Source organism: Osmerus eperlanus, chromosome 15 (assembly GCF_963692335.1).
Source record: "Osmerus eperlanus chromosome 15, fOsmEpe2.1, whole genome shotgun sequence".
Classification (NCBI taxonomy): domain Eukaryota; kingdom Metazoa; phylum Chordata; class Actinopteri; order Osmeriformes; family Osmeridae; genus Osmerus; species Osmerus eperlanus.
Genome location: NC_085032.1, coordinates 9273955 through 9299000, shown reverse-complemented (window position 1 = coordinate 9299000; position 25046 = coordinate 9273955). Strand labels below are relative to the sequence as shown.

Genomic DNA, 25046 nt, shown 5'->3' with positions numbered 1-25046 from the left:
CGAGCCAAGCCACAGAACCATGAGATAGGAGGCCGGTAACAGCAATGCAAGCATGACTGGGTGTGTTATTGCTGTTCATCCCTCTATCTATTTTCAGATGCAGGCTCTACACTCGGTAGAACATTGGCACCATTCATTTTTGTGGAATTTTAATCCTGTTCCAATGTCAGGCAGCTACTATACTAGCATAATTGCGGGGGGGGGGGGGGGGGGGTTTTGCTGCCTCCCACAAGGTAAATAGACCTGAAGCAGGTCCTGGTCACTAAATGCCTGGTGAACCAGAGGGTCGTACACCAGTTCATTACACCAGAGGTGTATGAATGTCTGCCATTCATCGGTCATCTCCTTACCCTCTTCCTCCTCCTTCTCTTCTCTTCCTCCTCTCACATCCTCTCTGCAGAGTGAGCACCATTACCGAGCAAGGGGGCATCATGGAGACAGGTCACACAACACCAACATTTGTGGAGGGGGATGAGGAGGAGGGAGCTGGAGGTGGCGTTGGACGGCGAGTGTGTTTGTTTACACAGCAATTAGGCGGGTTCATACCCCTGGTGAGCCCCCACTCAAAATACACCAACACAAGCAGCCTCTCTCCCCTTAAGAAGCATGGTGGACCATCAATGGCTACCGAGAAGCTGCGACTCCTAACAATCCTTCAGGAACATGGAGAGGATGATAGATCGTCTAAATAAGGGTCTGCCAGTCAACAGACCTAAAATGGAGTTCCTCTAGAAGTGCAGTGTCATAGTTCCTCACAGTCCCCCCAGGATTGGATGAAAAAGCCAGAGCATCACCCAGGCCAACATTAGCTCCAACAAACCACCCACCATAAACACTGGTCTAAGACCAAGCTTCTAACACTAACAGATTAGAACATGGAAACAAAAGAAGAACAGGAAAATCAAATACAAGGAAATACAATCATTCTGTAAATAGGCTATACAAAAGAGTTCACCCTGTTTGCTTGTACTGTACACAAGAATTGCTTTAAAACAGTAAAGAGATGGTCTTTTTTTCTGCCTTTTTGTTATATATTTTGACCACGGCGTGGAACGAGAATAAGATGATAACCGTGGTTTAAAAAAAAGTTGATAAATCACTGCAGTTCATCTTTAAGTAAAACCCTACAGGGTCCGACCACTCCCGAAAACCTCCCCCCCCCCCCCCCACATACACACAATCTCACACCCAGCTGATGTAATGTAGATCAAAGACTGTATGGAGATTAAGCGAATCGATGGAAAGTGGGCGATATGTCTGACCTGGACAGAGCGAGAGGGTCCTTCATTAAAAGTAATGTCAGGATGTTCTCTCCAAGAGGCTGGTTGATTAACACGTCAGTTACACATCTCTAGTCCAGTGTGTGTGGGTGTGTGTGTGTCTACCAAAAAACTGTGCTTTCCATCTGAAGATAGGCTGGATAACTTTATACAGTGTGACATAAAATATACAATTCATCCCTGTTTTTGTTTAAGGAAACATTGCCACATACCGACATAAACTACATGACATATTGTCAAAAAGGTAGCATTCTTTTTCAGCAAGAAAGTGGGACCGGTATTGATTTGGGAATCCCTCCTGTGGATAAGACTTGGCTAGAAGTTGACTTTTACATAGTTAAACACTGCAGCACCAGAGAACAGAAAGCAGTCCAAAACACTCGATATTGCAACTCCAACTGGAGACACTGACTACGGAGTCAGTACAACTGACACTTAGCTAAAACAACATCGCAACTGATGGAAATCTACTGACCACAGAAAACAGGCCAACTAGCAAATATGAAGGTGTACATGTTGTCTCTGTGTGTTTAGGTTAGGCTGGGCAGAACCTGGTTCGTTTGGACCAGGGAATTAACCTGTTCATAATGTATAATGTACTGTATAGTGCTTGTGTGTGTGAGTGTGTGTCTGTGTGTGTCTGTCCAGCATCCTCTAAATCCACAGAATGTCAAGGACGTTTGTTGTTCCTTTCCCCCCCCCCCCATTGTTTGTCTCTTTTTCTCTCTCCCTCAATCTGTTCTATCGATGATGTCTTCAAACAGCCGTGATGAGTGTCTAGTCCTGTCCCCGTTGTGGTTCCAGGGACCAAGGAGGAGGGGCGGACTGCTGGGGGAGTCTTTGTTGGGATGGGGAGGTGGGGTGGGTGGAGAGGTGGGGTGGGTGGAGGAGGGGGTGGGGGGGGGGGGGGTGGAGGTCAGGGGCTTGGCCGTGGCGGTGGCGCTCAGCCGCAGGAGATGACCGTGAAGCGCTTGGAGATGCAGGACATGTTGTGCAGCACGATCCCCAGCAGGAAGAGCAGCACGCACGCCACCAGGATCACCGTGCACACGCCCGACCACGTGGAGCCCTTCCCCCCGCCCACGCCCCCCGCCGCCGCCCCGCCGCTCGCCCTCTCCGACCTCCAGCCCCAGCCCCACCCCCACCCCGTCCAGGTCCATGCCCAGGGACAGGGGCTGCTGCTCGGGCACTGCCACCATCGCCATGCCCTTCTGCCCGACTCCGGCTCCGGGGAGGAAGCGGCAGCCGAGGTCGCCCGGGAGACCCAGCGCCCTCTCCTTGGCGAGGGGGAGGGGCAGCATGTAGCAGCCGTTGCTGGGGAGGCGGATGAAGACGGGCGTGTGCTCGGAGGCGTGCGGGATGGCGATGACGGTGATGATGTCGGGGTCGTCCGGGAGCTGGGAGACGGAGAGGCCGGCGGGGAGCCTGGTGACCCCGCGGCACCACGGGCAGCGGATCTCCTTCTGGCTGTTCCTCATCTGGGTCAGGCACACAGAGCAGCAGGTGTGTCTGCAGTCCAGCAGCTTGGGCCTCCTCCTGGGGCTGTAGTAGTTGAAACAGATCTGGCACTACCAAGATCGAGTCCTGAGACAGAGTCTCCATGTTTTGAGGGGGGGGGGGGGAGGAGGCCTGTCCTTTTTATGCGGCAAATTCACAAAGGTCACCAGCTGCTTGAGGTTGTAGTTCCCCTGGCACAAATCAGCTGGCCGCTAGTAGCCAACGGCCGCTCGGCAGGACGACATGAGTCAGGTGACAGATGGGGAGATTGTGATCGCCGCGACGCTGGCCGGCGTCGTCCCTCTGCTGCTCTCACGGCTTCGGTGTGATGTCACTGCCGAGTCACTGTCCCCGGGGGATTCATCTGTGGAGAGGGAGAGAGGACAGCGTTAATGAGATGACCAGGGCACAGGCACCCAAGTGGGCATCAACACTGAGACAGACAGAGGAGCAGACTGCAACGGACATGGCTGAGAGGCAGACTGGGTGTCTGTGTGTGTGTTTGTGTGTGTGTGTGTGTGTGTGTGTGTGTGTGTCAGTGTGTGGTGTGTGTGTGCTCCTTCGGGACTACCTCATCGCCCAGTTTGGGCCATTCACACATATTAGTCAAAGCTGCCCCGCCCGGATCGGCACACAACCACATCAGCAGAAATCCAGCAGTGCTCATACTCATCATGATATCCACACACACACCCTTGAGAGTGCCTTTCCCAGAACGCGCCTCACACAAACAAACACACAAGACAGTGCAAATCTCATGACACATAAGACTTACGCACAACAAACAAGGAGAACACCAGACCCAGGGCACACGCACAGGGATGCGGGAGACAGGAAGTTGTCATAACACACATGATGGGAAGGGACATCATTGCGTCTGACAAAGAAGTAATGACATAGCAGGAGGACCCATGAGAGCCGGGGGGCACCTTGATCATGGCTCTTCACTGACAACACTGGGACAGATAACCCACAGGCCCCTTTACACAGCTAATTCCTTTATCATCCTAACGTAGCCAGGGGTTGGTGTAAAAGTCACGAATGTGACCCCCCCCCCCCCCCCCCCTTCTCCTTGTGTAATTGCGTCTGCGATGTTAATCCAAGGAGAAGACACATTTACAGATGATTAAGCTCTGTCAAAATATTGCGGTGGGATATGAGGAGGCTGGGGAGCAGAGCGGACTTTCATCTGGGTTGTTTCTCAACATTTAGGGAGTGTGAAAGTACGAGTCGGTGTCTAGGCGAAGCAATCTTTTTTCACCTCCTCACCTCCACTCCCCCGGAGGCACCACTGTGGGTAGGTGTGCGAGATAGACAGACGAGGGGGGAGGGTTGGGGGTTGCAGAGCAAGAGAGAGAGCAAGAGAGAGAGAGAGAGAGAGAGAGAGAGAGAGAGAGAGAGAGAGAGAGAGAGAGAGAGAGAGAGAGAGAGAGAGAGAGAGAGAGAGAGAGAGAGAGAGAGAGAGAATATGCAGGCAGTGAAACTATTTGAAGGTGACCGTTAACTAAAAAAAAACGATTGTAGATATGGCAGTTATCGAAATGAGATTACGTCAAACTAAACTCCCATCTCAGCCCCTGACAGCAAATCCACAATTGTAATAGACTTGTTGGCACCAAGGCGGGGAAGTCTATGTGATATACTGTAGCTTACCCAAGTCTACTAAATCCACAGCACTTAAACTTACTGAACCTATTAGCTCTCCCTTGTCTGACACAGTAACTTGCTCTCACACTCACCCCTGGGTCTGGAAAACATCTTCCTCTGCAGGGTCAGGAAGCAATAACCCCCACCCCCCCCCCCCCCATAATCCCCCCCCTGCATATTCTCTCTCCTCTTTGTTTGAGCTAGTTTCTGCATCCCAATATCACGTCAAAGTCAAGCAAAGGGCATATAAATACCAGTCATTTCATCAGAAGGAGAGAGGGAGAAGAGAGGGAAAGAGTATGTGAGAGTGTGTGTGTGTGTGGGGGGGGGGGTTGGAGGACAGAAAAAAGAGAAGAGAAGAGAGGAGAGAGACCTGCCCTTGAGGGGCTAAGACAAGCGGGGGTATTACTGAATCCCCTTCCTGCAGATAGGGATTAGCTTTGATCTGACATAAATGCTTTGTGGCTCGATATTCCCATACACCCATACACACTCCCCTCCCTCTGCCTTCATTCTTCACTCTCTCCCCGTTCCTTACTCTCAAAAAAAAGTATCTCTGAGCAGTTTTCTGGTGATTCATCCTACAGTACACATCTCTCCAGGAGACTTTCTCAACTCACCAGTTCTCCTCCTCTCTGTCTCTCTGCTCCTTCGTTCTTGGTTTATCAGTGCTGCTCACTAGCATCACATACAGTGCATTGAGGTTCAAACAAACCGTTGTGCTGGGATCTAACAAAATCGAATGCACAACATCCCCCCACCCCCCCACCCCTTCCTCAAATCAGGAAGTCAATGAATTGCAGGTTCACTCTCCCCCGTGCGCTTGAACAGAGGTGAACAGGCCAAGGATGCTCCGGTAACTCTTAACAATATGATTCATCGCAACAGAGCCGTAACCAGGGCAACCTGCCTTGGCGATGTTTCGCTCTGCGACCCATTTTTACACCCCGGCTCACCTTCACTGGGTCAGACCATACAAATATCAGAGAAGTGGGGCACAGGAAAATAAATTGGAGCTTTCAAATTCGATTACATTCAAAACGATACAAAAATAAGTCACAGAGCTATTAAAGAAAGACATCCAATCAAATCCAGTCTCGTTTGTAGAACTCTTTCGGATATTTCACAAAGGGCTTTTAATGGAGTCCACTAGCAGATAACACATGTGACCCAACTTAAAAACCGTGGGGGAGAAAACAATCAGACGTCTCACCCAAAATGTGTTTGTGAGTGCTTTTGTTCGGAATGTACACAAACAGAGGCACCTGAGAGACATTTCAAAAATGTTTGCTACATTAAAAGGCAGTTTTTGGATTAACCTGGCTGTTACCTTCCTCTCAGTTATTGCATAGTGAGGTACAGTAAAGAGAAACTAATCAATAAAAACACATACTCCTAATGATGAGGTTGCTAGATTATGTTTTTGTTCTGTTCACAGGAGATGATCAGCTATTTTATGTGCCTAGAAAGCCTTGTATAATAGGAGCAGACATAGAATGATTTAATCATGATGTACAGCATGCCCTAGCAGTGACCTTTGCTTTCTAACCAAACAACCTCTACATCACTGGGACCCTTCCAAAGGACACACTGCGGGTTGAGTGTGGGGCACGTACACACATGCACATACACACAAACACCCTCAAAACAAATACGCTCACAAGCATACATGCACATGTACATGAATACACACAAAGCCCCACATGCTCACAAGTTTGCTTACACACACACACATACACACACTAGCACATACATACACACACAGCCTACCAAACCTGAGGACAAAAAGGACCCACCTCAACCCAACATCCACCCAATACAACCAGAGTTAGAGCACCACTTCGACATGAAACATTTCTGTGGTCCCCCCAACAACAAAAAAAACATATAAGACACAGAGAGGGCCGGCTTACGAAAATTCTCTCTGGTCTTTTCCTTCCTGCGTTGATTAAAATGCTGGCACAGCATCAACATCTGTTCTACAGTGGAAATGTGGTGGTGGGGAGTTCACATGACATGGTGTGGGGGGGGGCGAGGACAAACCCTTGACTGGGCAGCCAAGTGCTTTTACACTGGGCGTTAATCATGCTACTGCACAAGTCATCTGCATCACACTCCATTTTTCATATACTGTACGATGCAAGTGAACTTACTGAGCTGGGGGACATGTGCCCTTGAGAGAAGTGTGTGTGTCATTGATGCGAGTGTGTACATGTGTGTAGGGGTGTGTGGGGTTGTGTGTGTGCGTGTGTCTGAACGGTTACGTATGTGTCCCAGAGGTGGGAATGTGTGCGTGTGTGTGTGTCGCCCAGGACAGATGGAATCCCTGATAGAGCCTGGTGCAGCAGACCGCTGCAGGACACATTATGGCAATTTCCAGCTTGAGGAGCCAGTCCTCATCAGTAGCACTAAGAGAGCTGCCAACACTGCTATATGGGCTGGGGGCCGCACGGCCATGCGAGCGTGACCACCACACACACAGTGATACCTCTGGGACAGACTGTGACCTAGGGCTGGGAGGTAAGGTTCTGGGGTGAGACTGTGGAGGGGATGCCTGGGTACTTTCAGTCTCCAGAGCCAGTCTTGGAGCATGGCTACCGTCTCTCCTTCCTTTATCAAACGCGTTCAGAGTGAGAACGCTCAGGACACGACTCAGGCACACACACCCACCACGGAACACTACTGCAGAGGATTTTCCCTCCCTCCGCAGCCATTCCCCGCACATCTCGCTCTCTGTCTCCTTTTGTCTTGACCACGGGGTTATCTGAGTTGCGCATGCCCTCAGATAACCATCACGTGATCTTCAGTGGCTCATGGGCGGGACACATCCAAACATATCGCGTGGAAACCCCCTTGAAATCCCAATCAGGATGTTTGTTGACGATGATACTCTCGATACCGCCCCCCCCCCCCCTCCCCCTCCCCCTCCACCCACGCCCACCTTCCCCCCGCAGGCATAGGAGCGCCGGTGTTTACCGGAGAGAGAGTGGTAGCACACTTTCTGAAGTCACACTCTTCCTTTTTCTTTTCACTCGAAGGCAAAGGCACTAGGTTTGAGTGCAACAAAAAATAAGCTGGATCTTATCCCGGCGCTTTCAGGGTATTTAAAACAATGTCCCTGCTTGGACGTTTGCCATGTATTACAAATAATGCAGATGTTTCTATATCTATGTTGCCTGAGCAAAAATATACTATATATATATTTATTTATTTATTTTTATCCCAGGATTCAACCCACAAGAACATATGTTCCATATAAAAAGTATAAAACAGAACAAATGAAACTACAGGAGAGAAAAGGACAAACATTGTCATTAGCAAAGTATTTTTATGATCTCTAATAAAATAAGATGAAAGAGAAAAAGGAGTGATGTCAACCTGACATTTAATTTCAATTGGCAATTAAAGAGCGGGGAAAGACAGGTGCCACGCGATAGAGTCAACCAAAACTATTCTGTCACATGACACAACATGGAAAACACACCATAGAAATCCAGTATAACAAAAGCCATTCCCAATGCAAATGACAGTTTATAAAACTGTCATTCACGTTCACGTTTTAACACAATTGTTCTTATATTCAATTAACAATCGTAAATATGATTTAACGGTAACCCTAACCCGCTGACTCAGGCTCCAGCAGAGCATGTGTGGAACTCACATTTTGAACCCAGTGCATCTGTCCTACTGTTACCTGGCTCCAGCTACCATACAACAGCACACTGGGCCCTGAGCACTCTTAGACCCCCTCTCTCTGACTGAGAATAAGATCATTCACACTCCAACAGGCAACACAGCAGGAGTGAGGAGTCTGTGTGTGTGTGTGTCTGTGTGTGTGTGTCTGTGTGTGTGTGTGGGGGGGGGGGCTCTTTGTGCGCACACCCACACACAGTCCACACACTCCATCTTATCCAAAGCTCCGTGGTAACGCGTCAAGACATGAGTACTTAAACTAGATGTTGAGGCATTGATCTTCCCTTTTCTCTGATCTGCAGTCTATAAGACATTCATCAGGCGCCACCTCGGTGCTTGTTTACTTTGCACATGCACAGCATTGAGCTCCGTGACCACAGGCAGTGTTTTCTTCGCCGTCAAAATGATGATATCTGGATATACAGAGGGGCAATTTCACTCAGAGCTCCAAGACAAGAGCTGTCTCGTGGCTTGAGTGTTGTCAGAACATTGCTGGAGGTTCTTGAAGGGGTGTGGGGGGTTGGCATTTTTGGAGTTGCCCAGAAACTGTTTCCTGTCACCTTGTAACCAGCCTCGGAGTTGCTCTGGCAAAATCTAATCATGGGACGCCTGGGCGAACGAGACGTGAGAGGTGAACTGTCCCTCACTATTGTGGCCACACACACACACACACCAACAACAACACAATGCTAGACTATTTTTATGTAATAATTTCACTTCAAAGGCTAAAAACAAAACACAACCTATTTCAAACCTGTTTTTAACCTCGGAAATCTTAATAAGCTTTAGCATCAAAACAGATTCCACTTTCCATATCAGTAGCTGTTGCAAGGCCAAAGTGGAAATATGAAGAGGCCATAGACGAAAGTAAGTGTTGAAGAAAAAAGACAAAAAACATAGGGCTGGAAGGTCCCCAGAGGAGTTTTTCATTGAAGAAACACAAACAAAGGCTCTGGAGACATACAGTCCATAATCTATAGACCTTGTTTTCTGCATACAGCTCCTCCAATAGTTCTAGAGGGACCACCCATTGGCTTCATGACTAAACCGGGAGACTCATCAATCAACGATCAACCAGTTACAAAAGCAGGCCCTGAAGATGTCTTTATCTTGGATCGCTCAGCAAACACAATGATGTGCCACAATCTTCGTCTACGACAAGAAAGAGCTCTCTGAAGATTTCAAAGATTTTCATCAAGTCAGTCGATAAACGGGCTCCATGATTTGCTCGGTAATTATTAATCAATGCAGGTTCCTTACAGTGAGTGGATTGGGGTTTGTTACTTTAGTAAGGCCATAGCGTGTCATAGTCTGTGGGCCTCAAGATACACTCTTGCAGAGTTTCAGCTTTAGGTGTTATTGAAATAAACTAAACATAAGCCTTTATTATTTTGCCTTTAAAGCAAGTTGCAAAGTATTTTATAGTTAAGCTCTGTTGACAATCATAAATAAATAACAATCAAATATATGTGAATAATGTTCTAGTTACAGATATGTAATATATTTTGTACAAATACAAAATGCACTCAAAATTTGATACATCACTTTGTTTCATTCTTTCCTCAAGGAGTGATTCCAGACAAGGAGACATACAGTACCACATACTGTACACATGGTTCTGGTTTCTACCACCTTATGATGATCAGAGTGATTGTGTCTCTTCTTGAGAAGATCTCTCTGGTAAAAGTGGGACACAGCATGGAACGAAGCAAAGGATTTTGTTCAGCCAGAATGTTCAGGCCGCTGTCGCACCTTAGCGATAGCAGTGTTTGTCTGACTTTCACCCCCCTTCTCTCCCTCTGTCTCTGCCCCCCCTCCCTCTCTCTCTCCATCCTTCTCTCTTGCTTCATTTCATTGCCAAAAACGGTTGTGGGAGGTGGGTGTGAAAAGGTACTGAAGGGGGGCTTGTTTGATGCACGTCCAAGGAGAGAAATATTTCACTGAGATGAGTGTCTTCACGGACACCTCTGGCGAGTGAAAACACAAACGGATCGATACAGTGATTGGTGCCGGGCCCAGGTCACAGGCCGGAGCCTGACAGACAGCGACGGAGACAAATCCATCACGACGGATAAACTCGGACAGCCTTCTTTACCCGTCACATTTGCCACACATGTTCATGCAAAAACTTTGCAAACGCACGCTTTAACATGGACACCAAGCGTTTCCTTAAATCCACCCTCAACAGTCCTATAACTAATACCCGCTATCCCCTCACATGAAAGCCCACTTGTGAAAGCCCACTGTGTTTTCCAGAGTGTGCAAAAACATTTGAAGTGAAAAGAATATTGAGGACACTTGGGGGAAAAAAGACTCACTTTGATTCCTCTTCTTCTGAGGCCTTGGGCAATTATTTCCTTTTTACAGACAGCTATCAACAGTTTTCCTCCAATATGTGAGAAATCGTCCCCAGATGTTGCCAAATGTGCAGCCTTTGATACTCCTCCATGTCTCATTCCTGCCTGGCAAGCTCAAACTTTTGGAAAAAAATAAGCCACCTCCGGCAGGGGTTCAAGGGCCATGTGATGTTGAGTCGTCGAACAACAAGGGGAAACGACAATGGGCACGTTACTTCAAAGACGGTGTATTCTGACAGATATGGAAGCAAATTGAGAGGGTATTACCAACCCAAATGACCCTGAGTTATTTCACTATGTTTGCAGCAGTTAGGAGTGAGGTAACAGCACACTTGAAAGCCAAGCTGCATCTCGCATCTGTCATTTTCATGGGGGGAAGAAAGGGAACCCATTTTCAGCACCACTGTGAGATCTTGTGTGTCATGTCTAAAATATACTATAAATTGGAGAATGAATCAAATGGTGACATTTGGGGAAAAAAAGGTAGATAGCAGAGAAGGAGAGAGCTTGTAAAAGAACTAGTAGCAATTTGGCTGTATTCAAGTGGGATGCGGGGCTGTCGGCGTGCGCGAAAGGCACATGCGTGTGTGCGCGAGTGAGAGTCTGCTGTTGGTGTTGTTCATTATAGGAGGCTGTCGGGGAGTCCTGCTGCTGATCTGGGAGGCACCGAGGCCGTCTGAGGCCAAGCTTGTTTCATCGCCCACTCAGCGTCAACATATGGGTCTGTCTGACAGCTACACACACACTGAGGAGAGGAGAGAGGACTATAGGTCTCATTATTAGATCTAACTGAATAGGCTATTCATGTCTTCCTATCTCTTCTGGAGCATTCTTCCTCTCTATCCCTCTGTCTCTCCATACTGCATCGCCACACGTGTTCTCCCCTTAGGAAATCGGAGAAGGGAAAAAACATCAAAATGTCAAGCACAAAAAAAAACACACACACACACACAGATATGTCTGACCTTAATATATATCCGGTCTGTCTCCTGGGAGACCTGTGAAAGGCCAAATGTGTTCAAACAAATATTGCCTTTACTGCATACAATACTAACATGCTCCACCATGTACAGTTTACAATGGCCCAGTTCAACTTTCCAGATTTACTGTCTTGCACAGCTCCCCTATTGACAACCTGGTTTTGCTAAAGCATGAGTAAATGAGCTGTGCTCATGCTGACTGTCAAAGCATACATTGATAAGTGGCTTCCAGAACACTGCACTACCACTGCAACTAAGTATCCCCCCTACCACACACACACACCAGGTCATGGAGTTGGCTTTGTGTTCTCTCCTCCTTAGTCTGCAGGGTAGTCGTCTGTACCCTGACTGCAAGAGGATTAAACATATCGATAGGGAAAAAAAGATATATCAATATAATATAAATATAGATATACATATATATACACACACATAATAAAACCTATCCATGTGTTTTTCTTGGAATGAAGTGTATCCGCCTCTGCAGTTTGGCACACAGGCCTTGGTGTTTGAATCACTCGCGCTATCGCTGCACCCAGGCAGACCTTGGAAGAGCTCAACTGACAATAACATACAATGAATTCTCTGAAGAGGAGCGTGGCATTTCCCTCGAGAACACGCCGGGCGGCATCGCGCTTGGTATTTCTGCAGTGTCTTATTGGCATGGTAGCCAATTACACATTCATATACTGAGTCTTTAGGGGCTGATAGTGTGCATGTGTGTGTGTGTGTGTGTGTGTGTGTGTGTGTGTGTGTGTGTGTGTGTGTGTGTGTGTGTGCATCGCATAGTGATTATGATATGTACTGACTGGTGTGCGTGTGTCCAGTACACACTGACAGGTGTGTGTGTTGTCTGACAGGGTACCATAGTTTAGAACAAACAGAGATTATTTGTTGTTGTTGCTGTCACATATTTCTGTGCCCATTTTTAGTTGTCTTTAACGAAAGTGTTAAGCCAACCGGGCTGCTTTCGTTTTTCACCACAGTCCTTAAACAAAGCCTTGAGTATGGTAAAAGGAAGTCAACAAGATGATGAGCTATACAGAGGCCCTGAAAAAAAGCTATTTAATGAGAAGGGCACACAATGAGCTGGGCCTGCTGCGCACACACACTTACGGAGCAGTGAAGTGACTGACACACACAGACGATGAAAGAGGTCTCAATACGTGCACCGCACATTCAGCGAGAGATGGTAGAGCTTAACGTGAAACGTGTGCACACACACACGCACACACTCATGCAGAAATACTCAGACGCTTGCAAAAAGGAGCATTATCCTTGTTATGTAGGCGATATCACACCAGGTAAACAATAGATGAACAGACAGACGATTAAAGAGAAAGGAGGGAGACAAAGAGAGAGACAGAGAGCAAGTCGAGGGAGGTGGGGGGAGGGAAGAAGGGGGGTGGGGGGCAGCGGAGAGCAAGGTCTGCAGACTAACGCCAGCGCACACCCAAGTCATAAATCAGAGGTTCGGCCGGAGGTGCGAGCGCCATGGCGTGCCCTCACCGTCGGAGCAGAGTCAGGCGGCAGGCACGTTTCAATCACCGTGCCAACACAGCGAGCTGACAGCATCAAAACAGGACGCCCCGCTCAAGGATTGCGGCTGAACACAGTGAGATATGGGGCACCGGGGGAAAAGACCATAGATCAAGCTTTGTAGAGGCAGACAGAGATAGATGGAGAAGTAGAGGGACAGAGCAGGTGAGAGGACTCGGTGGGGGGGGGGGGGCAGGGGGGGTTAAGAGGAATGTGAAAAGCGAAGCTTGCTATTCTGTACTACTGAGGCAGGAGAGGGGATCTCAGTCAAGGTTTTTGACGATTAGAGCTTTGAGAATGACAGCCTTAACACCTCGCGCCGCACACGCACAAGACTCATGAATATCCTTCCAGACACTCCTTCCCTCCATCTCTCTTCCTCTCTCTCATCTCATCATTTTTCTGTCACTCCTCTGGCCCTTTGCCCTCTCCATCTCGTCCTTCTGCGGCGCTCTGAGAAACCTCTCCAATCCTCCTCTCACGCCCCTCCCACCCCCTGTCGTCTCCCACCAACTCCGTAGCGTACAGCCCTGACAAACCCTCTCCAACCTCACTCGGTTCTGCAGGATATCTATCTATCAGAGGCACGGAAATAGAGAAGAGGGCAAGAAAGAGGGCAGAGAGAGATGGAAAAAGAGAAAAGCGACAGACAATGAGACAGAGGCAGGAAATAAAGAGAAAGGTGTATGCTTGTCCGCTCCATCAGGGTCTGGCCCACACAGCACGTTGGCAGATTTTCAGCGGGCGTTTGGGCAGAAATAAAGATTTGGGCTCAGTCCCCCGCTCCCTCTCACACTGGTTGGTCTTGTGAGCTGGCGCTCTGGGTTTTCCCAAAGGCAGCACACCCAGGATATAGGGTGTAGTTGGGTTGTCACAGTTACAGATAGGGCTAATGAAACAACTGTTTGTAGCTGTCAAGTTCGAAAGAAAAACGTTATTGGCAAGATTGTTTTTGGGGGGAATCAAATAAAGGTCAGAGGAGGATATGTTTGTGCAGGTAAACGGGCAGTGTATGCTTTACTGACGTGTCCTCCTGAATGAGAATCAGAAAGCATTTTAGGGGACCTACGATTTCAGCACTCAAGCAGTGTCACCCCCAGTGAAACCAGCGCTCCCATGGTGTCAAATTGAATGAGACACCGTGTCTTAGGGCATGCTGTTTGTTATCAAGGATGGACAGGCAGTGCCTGGATCGAGGAAACCGAGGTGGAGAAAGCCAGGAGCGCTCAGGATAACTACCTACGGCAAAAAAACGTCAACATGGACACCCAGTTATCAGGTTGCCATGACACCCCCAGCGTCAGAGTCATCATTTGGGTCCCATCATCATGGCGCTTTTGTACCTACCAAGAGGGAATTCATGTTTCCTAAACAAATTAGCCGTCTTGAAAACTGCTGAGGCCCAAATCCTCTAATTGCATTAGGTTAAAAGCGAATTAGGGGTCCGACTCTGCCTTGTGTAATAACTAATACACATCAAAATGTCTCCCCCTCCTCCTCCTCCTCCTGTCCCCCTCCATCATCCGTTCGGATCGTTTAAACCGGGCATTGGTTCCCGGGGGAGACGGAGAGAAATGTCAGGACAAGGCAGACGCAGCATATCTGCCGTTCCTGTCCTTTTTGCTTCTCCTTCATTCGCTCTCCTGCTTTTCTTTGCTCCTCAGCCCCCCCCCCCCGCCCCTTCTCTTTCTCTCTCTGTCCCCCCGCCCCTTCTCTTTCTCTCTCTCTTCCTCCCTGTCGTTCATTCTCATAAGCTCCATCTGCTTCCCTCCTTTTTTATCCTAACATCTACATTGTCTGTTATGAAGGCGGCTCTTCCGTCCTCTCTGAAATTATCTGGGAGGGAGAGGACAGAAGAAGTCTCACTCCTGGGCTGACATTCTCTGTACCCCCCCCCCCCCGCCCCCCAACGTAAAAGGAGGATGCTAGAATCTATCATGAAGGAAAATGCTCCTTGTTAAATCTTCATCATAGAGTACACTACATGAGATACCAGTGAGGCATTGCTATAAGCAGATCATAGATTGATGAATCAAAATACATTCATTTTTGCTTGATAGCCAATCGATGATCAGCAATCATTACCAGGGCAGAATCCTCACATCAGCGCATCCCTTGAAACAACAGCCATGAGTGACCACATTTATCAGGAGCTTACTGCAGGAACTTCCCTGCCTCTTCGTCACGCTCACCTGTTCCACTGCGGAGGTAGAGAATGGGTGGCTGAAATTGGGACAACACATTGTACAGGCAAGTCTAATTGTTTATCTCCAAACCATTACAGCGGCTGTCTGGGCTCTAAGGCAATTCATTACTGAATTACACCACGCTGGTGCACTGTGAATGCAATAGGCCCTGGGGGGAGGGTTCTCATTATCAGGTACACACTGTCCAACACAGGAGGAAGGAACGGAGGCTTTTAATAACATTTAGTATTCAGATTAAACTGTTGTACGCCGCCTGAAAGGCTAGAAGCCTGGGTTTACTCTGCAGTAGGTATTAAGTTGCAATCTAATTAATTCAAATAGCGCAGCAAGGTGTGCATAGAGTAAAAACAAGCAACTCCGTGAAAGCTGGACAGGGGACAGTTTGGTTTGGAGGACGGTGATAATCATTTCAATTGCAGTGCCAAGAGGCTCTAGAGTCTAGACCACAAAGCAAGTACTCTCTGTTGCCCTATTACAGTCCTGGTTGAATCTCTCACCCACATCAATATCCACAGATGTACATGGTTGGAAGTGTGTGTGTGAGCAGGAGAGAGAAAGAGAGAGCATGGGGGAGGGTTTAGGGAGTTCAGACCACACCACATGCGACCATCCACCTTCCCTCTGGCAAGGTACTGGGCAAAACCGTAATCGCTACCATGGAGACACAGTGACTGGACACCTGATGTTTAGGATGCGAGGGAGGAAGGGAGAGAGAAAGAGCGAGAAAGACTCCGAAAACCCGTTTGGCCCGTTCTCTGTTTGTGTGCCTTAGCTAACAGGTAGAGCAATTGAAAGCTAATCAGAGGAAACCAAGCATCTCCTAAAGGCAGTGTTTACACATTAGAGGCCACAGTGTTCATTAGAGGATGTGATGTCATACATACATATGTCAGACATACATACATACAAATGAATAAATGTCATACTGGACTGAATGTACCATTACTGCCGTGACCCTAGCATCCATGACGACCCCTTCCATCCAATCCATAGGCCTAATACATCTCTGTGTATATATAACCTTTTTCTTCTAATGAGCCACGAGTGTTCTGCTACCGAAATGGTTCCTTGTTGACCCTAACCCTGTGAGCAATGGTCAGATCCAGTAGGCTAATTGGGAAAAAAGTGAGATTCAGCTCATGTCGCAATTCAACAAATCTGGAACCGAAAGGAGTACTATGTTCACCACTCAAGAGACTCTTTAAAGCATTGCCCTTCACACCAACAGTACAATGATTTACGGTGTGCACCCCCCAATAACCTGTGTAGTCACATCCAAACACAAATGTGTGGCATATGGACAAGCTAACGGCTAGGTCTGTGTGTGGAAAAAACACAATATACCTAGAACCAGAACAGCATTATGGAATGCAAATTCAAAAAGAAGTAAGGACAGAGTACCTTCGGAGGATCGACGCATGCCTTAGGAGGATTGACGCATGCCTTTGGAGGACTAACAGACTAATTTTCTTGTAGCTTTCCGAAGAATCCATTTGAGATCTCTGACTGTTTGAGCAAGGCTTTATAATGGATGAAAGCAATTCTTTCAACTGTCTCTTTTGTCACTTCTCCCTGTCCGTGCACCTTGCGTTCTTTCTATTCCTCCTCTTCCTCTGCCTCTCAATCTCCACTCCTTTTCCCTCATTACCTCCCCCTCTCCTTCCCTCCAGTCCTTTCTCTCCTCATTGCTGTGCATTGCCAAGGTTCTGCTAAGACTCATGCCTATGGGATCTAGCTGTGTCCTTGCGTGACCGAGGACGGGGGGAAAAGGACCCAATCTGTATCCCGGCAGGGGTTTGTTGTGACTCTTCCACCCTGCAGACACAACACAGTACGCAGACATTTCAACAAACAGTCCCAGACAAGCTCCACAGAGGTCAAAAGGGGAGATTTACCTGAGAAACCCCCTCCCCTATCAGAATAACTACCCTTTAACAACTTCCCAAACCTACCCCCCCCCCCCCCTTGCCTGTCTTGCCTATGTCCCACTCAACTGCAGGGGCTACTTCAACAGACCATTGCAGCGGGGCAACTCTTTTGAAAAGGAAATAGCTTTCAGATTCAAAGCCTTAATCAAATCTCGAAGTTAAATGAGATGCCATGGTTAGGCAGCAAACGAAGAGGGATGTTAGCCTCTCTACTTACCTGACCAGCGAATAGAAGGCCATCTGAAGAACAAAACACAAATCGGCTAAAATAACAATTGGACGAGTCGTACACCTTCCTTGACTTCCCCCCAGAGTCAGCACAACCGTATGTGACCTAAACAGCAACGATCCTGCATTCCCGTTAATGTCCTCATAACGTTTTCATGAAGAAGGACTTCACTGCTCGTGTCAATGTTCCCTTTAAAGTATGGAACGGATAGGGTTAAGCAGACAGACACAGATGTTGGTATAAGCTAAAGTAGGTCAGGATTCAGTCTGATGATGCGAACCACAGTGTCTGCACCAACACTCTGGGAGACAGCCCTGATTAAGCAGGGTAATCAAACCATCCCACTGAAATATGTCTATGCAGATTACGGTCCTAAAGAAAGTAGAAGACAGGATGTCTCTTGGATTTGGGCGACTTTTACAATCTCCTCTCATTTGATTTAATAACTTGCACGTAGAGAGACAAAAACTAAATGGAACAATGGCATCAACAGAGATTGCAGAGGCAAGCAAACCCCTGGGAGATATATCGTCCAGCTAGCTTAAAATCTATCAGCTACAGTTCATCAGTTGCTCAATCAAAAGGTCAAAGGGCAAGCGAGGCGTCGTCTCACAAGTGCGTGGTAATGACATTGTCTAGGGTCTGCAGGGGTACATCATCACTAGGTACGTTCCTCAGAGCAGGTCCACCATTCAGAAAGCTGTCACTATCCCCTGCATCTGGTACGACCAACATTCATCATGTTCCGTCTCTGACAACAGGATGGGCACACATTCATGATCTGCTTTCTTGTTGACACCTCATCAAAAAATGACACATCAACCCTCCATGAACTGGAGATATTTCACAGTCAACGGCATTGTTGGAACATGATTTCATCAAGCCAGCAATGTAGCATTGACACCAGTTTACAAGTTTCGCCTGGTCTTCCTCGTCGTTAATCGTCCATACACTGGCTGCTCCATCCATCTTCTTTGGATCATTTGATGAATAATGCTCCTCAAATGACAAATTAACGCTGTGTTCGAGGTAATGGCAATGATTATGCGATCACCCTCAACTTAAATCGATTTGGTGCTTTTTTTCTTTGTTTTACTTTGACTTCCCATGAAGGGCAACCATGATGTGTATGTGGGTATTGTCTATTTGAAATCAGACAGAAATATAACAAATTTGAGCCGTGGCACCTCCAAGGCCTGCCCCAATGTGACATGTGACCCAATGAGGTGTGCCATGGCCAGACTGCAGGGCCTCAAGACTACAACAACACACTCACACACACACACACAAAACATCTGGCGACTGTCTAACTAAAAAACCGACAGCACACAGACTGCAACTGTGTTCCGCACCCTACCTCATAGAACATCCCGAATTCATACCGATTGCCTTTAGAGAACAGGAACAACACACACAGACATGCACACAACACTACCCCCTCTTTAACTATGTCATTCTGTGAACCGAGCAATGGGCAGCAGTGTAATTTGTCACCTGTCAATGTCCTGAATGGTAACTGCAGTAAAACCCCCACAGTAGAATGATGCCACTTTACTACTTAAAGGTGTCTTAACCCTCGTGCTGCCTTCGGGTCACATGACCCAAAGGTTCATAACGGACCATCGTTGTGTTTACCCAATTTTACCCAATACAAAAACAAATACAAATAATTTTCTTTTAACCATTCCAATGTGGGGGGTCTGAGACAGCCCGACAGTTAAAAGAAAATGCTTCACTTTGTTTTTGTATGAGGTAAATTTGTCGCAATACGACGGTGGGTCACAATGACTGATGGGTCAGAATGACCCGAAGATAACACAAGGGTTAATAAATTGCGGGGAAGTTCGGGGAAATGATTTCCCCTCTAACAACAACGGATGCATTAGCCATGGCCATTAGTCAGCTTTTACATTTATCCAGGATTCTGAAATAACATTTATCAAAAAGAAAAAGGTGTCCAAAACAACAGGACCACCCAGGACAAGATGATTGATCTAAATTGAAGGCATTTCTGCAGCACGAGGTGAGCAAAAATACAAACCTCATTTGATGCTGAGCATCGGCCTAGGCGCCTAAAATGCATTAAAGACATTAGGGATAGATGGCAAAGTCTGTAGGTGAACAGTATGCTGTTTGTAGCATGAAAAGCTCATTTTAGATAGCATGGCATAACTAATTGAATGTCAGGTACCAAAGGAACTAAAACACAGGCCCACCCATATCAGTTCCCAAGAAATTGTGTCGAGCAGCACCAAGGAAATGCATTAAATAATACATCAAGTGACATTTGAGAAATCCCATGAGGCCATCTTTGTTTTGTAGCCCAATTCTCATAACAGAGGGTGACCTTGGCATGCCTTAATCTTGGACCTTCTAACATAAGTTGTTGTTTCTCTCAAACGAAATGTTCCTTCCCTTTTTTGCAGAGTAAGTAAATTCAACAGACCCATGTAAAGCATATACATCATCATCTTTGAAGGTGACTTTGGGCATCACTACAAATTGTCAAAAAAAAAATCGAATAAGCACCCAAAATTGATTTATTGCCTGCACTTTCTCACAGCAGGTGATTCAGAGAAGCATGATGAATCACAAGTCCACAGACCCATACATTCTTCAGGAGTGTGTCCAAATGTCATTGTGGTATGAGTTGCCATGCTGTGGGGTTTCAAAGCAGCTGGAGAAGAGCCCTAACTCTCTGAGGAGGGTGATTGAAGCCAGAAAAGAATGGCCTAATAGGCTGCATGTGCTCTTCTCTTACTAATCCCAAACTGAATCATGTCAAACAATTATAACCATCATAAAAGCACTTGAAAGCCAAGCACAGCGTGTGGTTCTGCATGCTCAAGAGGTGCAATAGCTAAGTGCTTTGTGATGGCTGAGATCCAACCTGATTGCCTGTGGGTGATCTGCCAATAGCACAGCTGCCTGTAAAAAAATAATAATAAAAAAAACGCCTTCTCTTCTCTCCATTTACCACAGGTGGTGTAGACCATGGAGTTAGGCTTGTTTGTCTCGTGCTTGTCTGGACAGGTCTCACAGAGGAGGGGCTGTCACTCTCTGACTTCCTGATTTGTCCTCATGCCACCACACTTCAGCACCTAACCACTTCCTCTATTTCTGCTGTGGCTTTTCGAGTTTTGCAACTGCAGCATTCTGCTCTAGTTGCTTTTAGGCCAGTGACAGAAGGAGAAAACAACATGGGACCTTGTAGAAAGCACTCTCCACTGCAGTCTGCTACGGCAATATTTGGTTCCAGCTCCAGCACATAACATCCTAGTGTGAGCCCGAAAGTGAGTTATTTTACAGTTGGTTGTTTCTCCACTCCCTTTCAACTCCATACATCCAGGAAATAACAAATGCTGCTACTGCTACTGCAGCGACTTCTAGGAGCACAATAGACTAAACCGCAAAATTGAAACACGCACATCTTTCAGCACATCTTTTTAGTTTTTTTACATTTCTCTTGCACAAATAAGGATGTACGGTCACATGCGGAGAAACAACCAAATAAACACCCAAAGTGTGGAGCTCGGCAACCCGACAGAACCAAATCAATATGGTAAACCTCATGACACAAATTACCCCTGATTCGGCACAGGCCGCTTTCTCCCAACAGATGGGAGCCAATTAGCCACCTGACTCCAGGAAAACACTTGGGCAGCCGCGTGGAGCTAGGATGCAAATGAAGCGGGCCCAGGCCGATGTCTTGGGGGAGGAGAAATTAATGAGGGGGAAGGTGGAGATGATTTTGGAGATGGAGGGAAGTGGTGAGGGCTGCAGGAAGGGCACGCAACACAGACAAGGGTGAGGAAGTGGGAAGAAATATCCGAGGAGATATTACACAATAAAGTCAACAAGTGAGCCTCATCATTCCAGCACGTCACCTTCAAATCAGTTAGTGCTACTTGACTTTAGAACACATATCTTTCAACAAAAGTTTTGATAAATTACACCGTCAGTTTTTACTTACAGAGGTTTTGACATGAAAATTATATATATACACAGTACTCAACACCTAACCACTTTCTAAATTAGTATCTTAAGTGCCACTGGCAATTTAGTAGTCATTCAATTCCTAATTACGGATAGGTAGAAATACAATTAGAACACTGAAATATGCAGGCCTATCCATTTATTTACCTGAAGAAAAGTCGGTAACGGTCAATTCTTGATCCTTGCATTTTGGATGGCAGCTCCAAAAGTGGATCAAACGCCTGTCAAAAAAACAGAGCCTCTGCCAATCTCATCCAGAAGAAAGCTCTAACCTTTACTGATTCTACAATCACAGCCTTTAGACATCTGATTTCAAATATCTCAGTTCCCTCAAAAGCAAGGTAGAAAAAAACTCTTAAATAAGCTGCCAGAAAGCATTAAACTCCAGACGACAATTTCAAAGCCTCGGATCTGTCAACAGTCGTCGTCCCCCGTCCCCCTTGCCTCCTCACTCTGTCTAAACTTAAGGACAATGTTTACTTCAATTTCACCTCCAACCGTTCTCAAAACAGAGTAGCATAGAAGCCATCAAGACACCAAGCACCTAATCACACAAATGAATGCTATAGTCAGTGACATCAAAGACACCACTGAGTTACTGCTTCATAATGATCATGTTTGTTAACTAGCAAACTGGTTTGTTAACAGGCATAGTGTTACATCCATTCCCGGATTTGGCAAAGCCAAGATCATATGGGAATGGGCTGTACGTGAATTTGAAAGACCAGGGGAAATATCACAGTTCAAAGAAGACCATTAATATCAGGTAATCCATACTGTAGATGGTTGTGGTTGTTCTGGTGTGTAGAAGTATATCTTCATGGCCTTTCCTGATGGCTGGAGCTAAGGATCCTGGAGTCCTCTCGCTCGCTACACTCACCCTTGAACTTGCGTGGGTCCCTGAGGCCAGTGTGTGTGAGAACCAAGTCACATCAGAAACTAATGTCACTCATTGAAGTGTGCAACTAAGTTTAGTCATTAGCAAGACTTTCCGACTGAATCTGGGATGAAATATTGTCTTTGCTTGTTTTTTGCATTGTGCGGTATTCAAGGCAATGCTCCTAGATTCAATAAACATGCTCATGGTTTGAAAAATGGCCAACTGAAATTCAACCCCAGAAATGCGGGCTTTGCCATGCTCCTCTTGTAGAACATCTGGTCTGGTAAACAACCCTTTTGTTTTTCCTGTGCTTGTCACATCTGATTATTTCCAAAAGTCACTGCTGTCCTTGTTTCTAGTGTTCTTTATATAGCACTGCTAAATAAACTGACAATCATTTTATTTTACCAGAGTGATTGAGTTTACAAGTCATGTCTAAAGTCACAAAGACAAACTGAAAATATTTAAAAATCTGTCTATAAATAAAACCAATGAAAACAAACATATTACATTACATAACATAAGTCCATATATCAACATAGTATATTTCCAACATGAAGTCCTGCGAATGCAACCTTTACTCTCAAAAGGTATTTGACAAAGAAAGTCACACTACTGTAAAAAAAAAAATACAAGGACATTAGTCATGGCACTGGGTGTTGTCATTACTAGTGGTGAAGTTACAAACGGGATACGTTTCGTTTTACTCTGGAACAAAGGAGGCGAAGGGATTATGTTAAACCCGTCATAGGTAGAACAAATGCCCCACGCTGATCGGGGAAGAAGATGCTAACTCTTTATTGCCCATCTATGTCATGACCGGCTGTGGTCTGAGGAGACAAGTGGCGTGATAGTAGGTTATCTTCCTGAACCTCGCAGGTAATTTATATGCTCAAATAAAAACTATTTTATTTCAGTCAGTGGACGTGTTGATACATAGGCTACCACACATCATAGCCTGTAACCGTTTATCACACAATCGTATATCACCTCTTTTAAGAACCCAGTACAAGAGAGACCGAACTGTCGACAGCATCGACTACTGTTTTTACCTAACCTAGGCTATGTTTAATGTCTACAGTCAACATAACTATGTATGTATATAAACTTGTGTAAGGAATAGGCTATGCAAATTGTTGTGTATAAATGTAGCATTAGTTGCTGTAGGCTACAACAGGGCTTTTTAATGCTTTAAGCTGGCATTCTGAACGCATCACAGAGATTTCCTGTAACATTTACATTGGAGAGACAAAGCATGCAATAGACTGATGGGTATCGCAACATTGTCCCACCTTTACTGATAGGACTCTACGCACAACCCAAATCTATGTGAATAAATGAACTTCTAAAATCAGTTCCCCAAACATTGTAATTACGAGTCAGTTTGTAAAAAAAAACTCACCTCCTGGTATCGCAGAAATATAAGCAATCCACATTCGATTTCACTGTTATTGTCTGCAACCCAGACTCTACGCCTCCGCGCACGCAAGTGTGGTGTGATAGCGAAATACTTGATCCGCGCGGTGCCCTGAGTATGAAAGGGCTGGCACAGACAGAAACTGTGTTTCTGTTTTCTACCTAGCTAACCAAAATAAAGACCCTCCCACCGAACCACTCGCACTCTCGTTATATCTACCTCCCCATAACTGGATACGCCCGCTGATATCATACTTGCACCGTGGCATCAGAGCGCAGCGTTATCGCATCAAGATCCTTTGTGATAATATCATTTTAACCTTACGCCACGTCTGGGACAAAGACCCAAGGTGTACACAGGCGCCAATGGCTCCTGTGGCACTGCACTGCCTAGTTTGGAATGGTGGCTATCCAGGTAGTTTGCCACGGTGCTTGGTGCTTGCACGGTATAGTTGACATTAACTTATCATGAACTAAATCAACATTTAAGCTATGGTTGGATTTTATGGAAGGCTATTATGAATACAGACCTTGAGAGTTGTTACATAAATTCATTCTGTGATTCAATTTGACTGGAGGCCAAAACAGTCGTGCTCTGCAGGTCAGCCCAAATTAGGCCCTATATAAAAACAACTGCTGTAGCTGCTAGGCATATTTTACACCTACTTCTCAGTGAATACTTTTGCCGTTAGTTGAGATGAGGTGGAAAACTGGGATTAATTGTTCATAAAAGAGTTTACTGTGCATGCAAGGCCCCCAGTCCCACCTGGGATTTGATCCGGCGTCCTCGTGGAGTTCACTGATCATATCCCTGCAATGTAAGCAGTCTTTGATATATTTGCTTTAATTATGGAGGATAATGAATTTAAATAGGTAATGCATCAAGGGGTTGTTATGGTAGGATAAACCCAGAGCCTATAAATGACTAACTCAGCTGCAGGGCATGAGGGAGTTAGGGAGATCTTATGAAGATTGAGTTAATGAAAATGGATAGGCCTCTGAAATGGTAATGTTGACTTTGTTACCCAAATACTCTTCCTCCGCAGGGAAATGCCCAACTGAAGGGGCTCATTGGTTAACTAAGTTGGTGTGTGTGTGTCTATGTGTTTGTTTGTTTGTAAATCCTTTTCCCTGCAAACAAAAGCGAGCGACTCTCCACTCCAGTCTGCCGTCTTTTATTTCTCATGTATAGTCTGTGACACAAAAACCCACGTGTGAAAAAACAACAGCCCTTGTCTTCCTCCGGAGTGCATTTCCCAACTCAGTCCACCCACACGCACACGGAAGCCTCCGGCGGTTAATTAAAAGAACCACATGCACTGTACAGCCAGCTTGTCAGACATGCCCGTCATCAGCACTGCTGTGACAATTATCTGGCCATCAAAGCTTTAATTGGC

General features: G+C 46.3%; 1 protein-coding gene across 1 annotated transcript; it reads right to left on the bottom strand.

Annotated features, from left to right (window-relative positions):
- Window positions 1-2087: 2087 nt before the first annotated feature.
- LOC134035061 (E3 ubiquitin-protein ligase RNF152-like) lies at window positions 2088-24039 on the bottom strand. Its single transcript, XM_062479855.1, is given in 4 exon segments — window positions 2088-2379; window positions 2381-2848; window positions 2850-3141; window positions 23636-24039. Coding segments are annotated over 3 exon segments (657 nt in total). The 5' UTR covers window positions 2883-3141; window positions 23636-24039; the 3' UTR covers window positions 2088-2223.
- Window positions 24040-25046: the final 1007 nt, after the last annotated feature.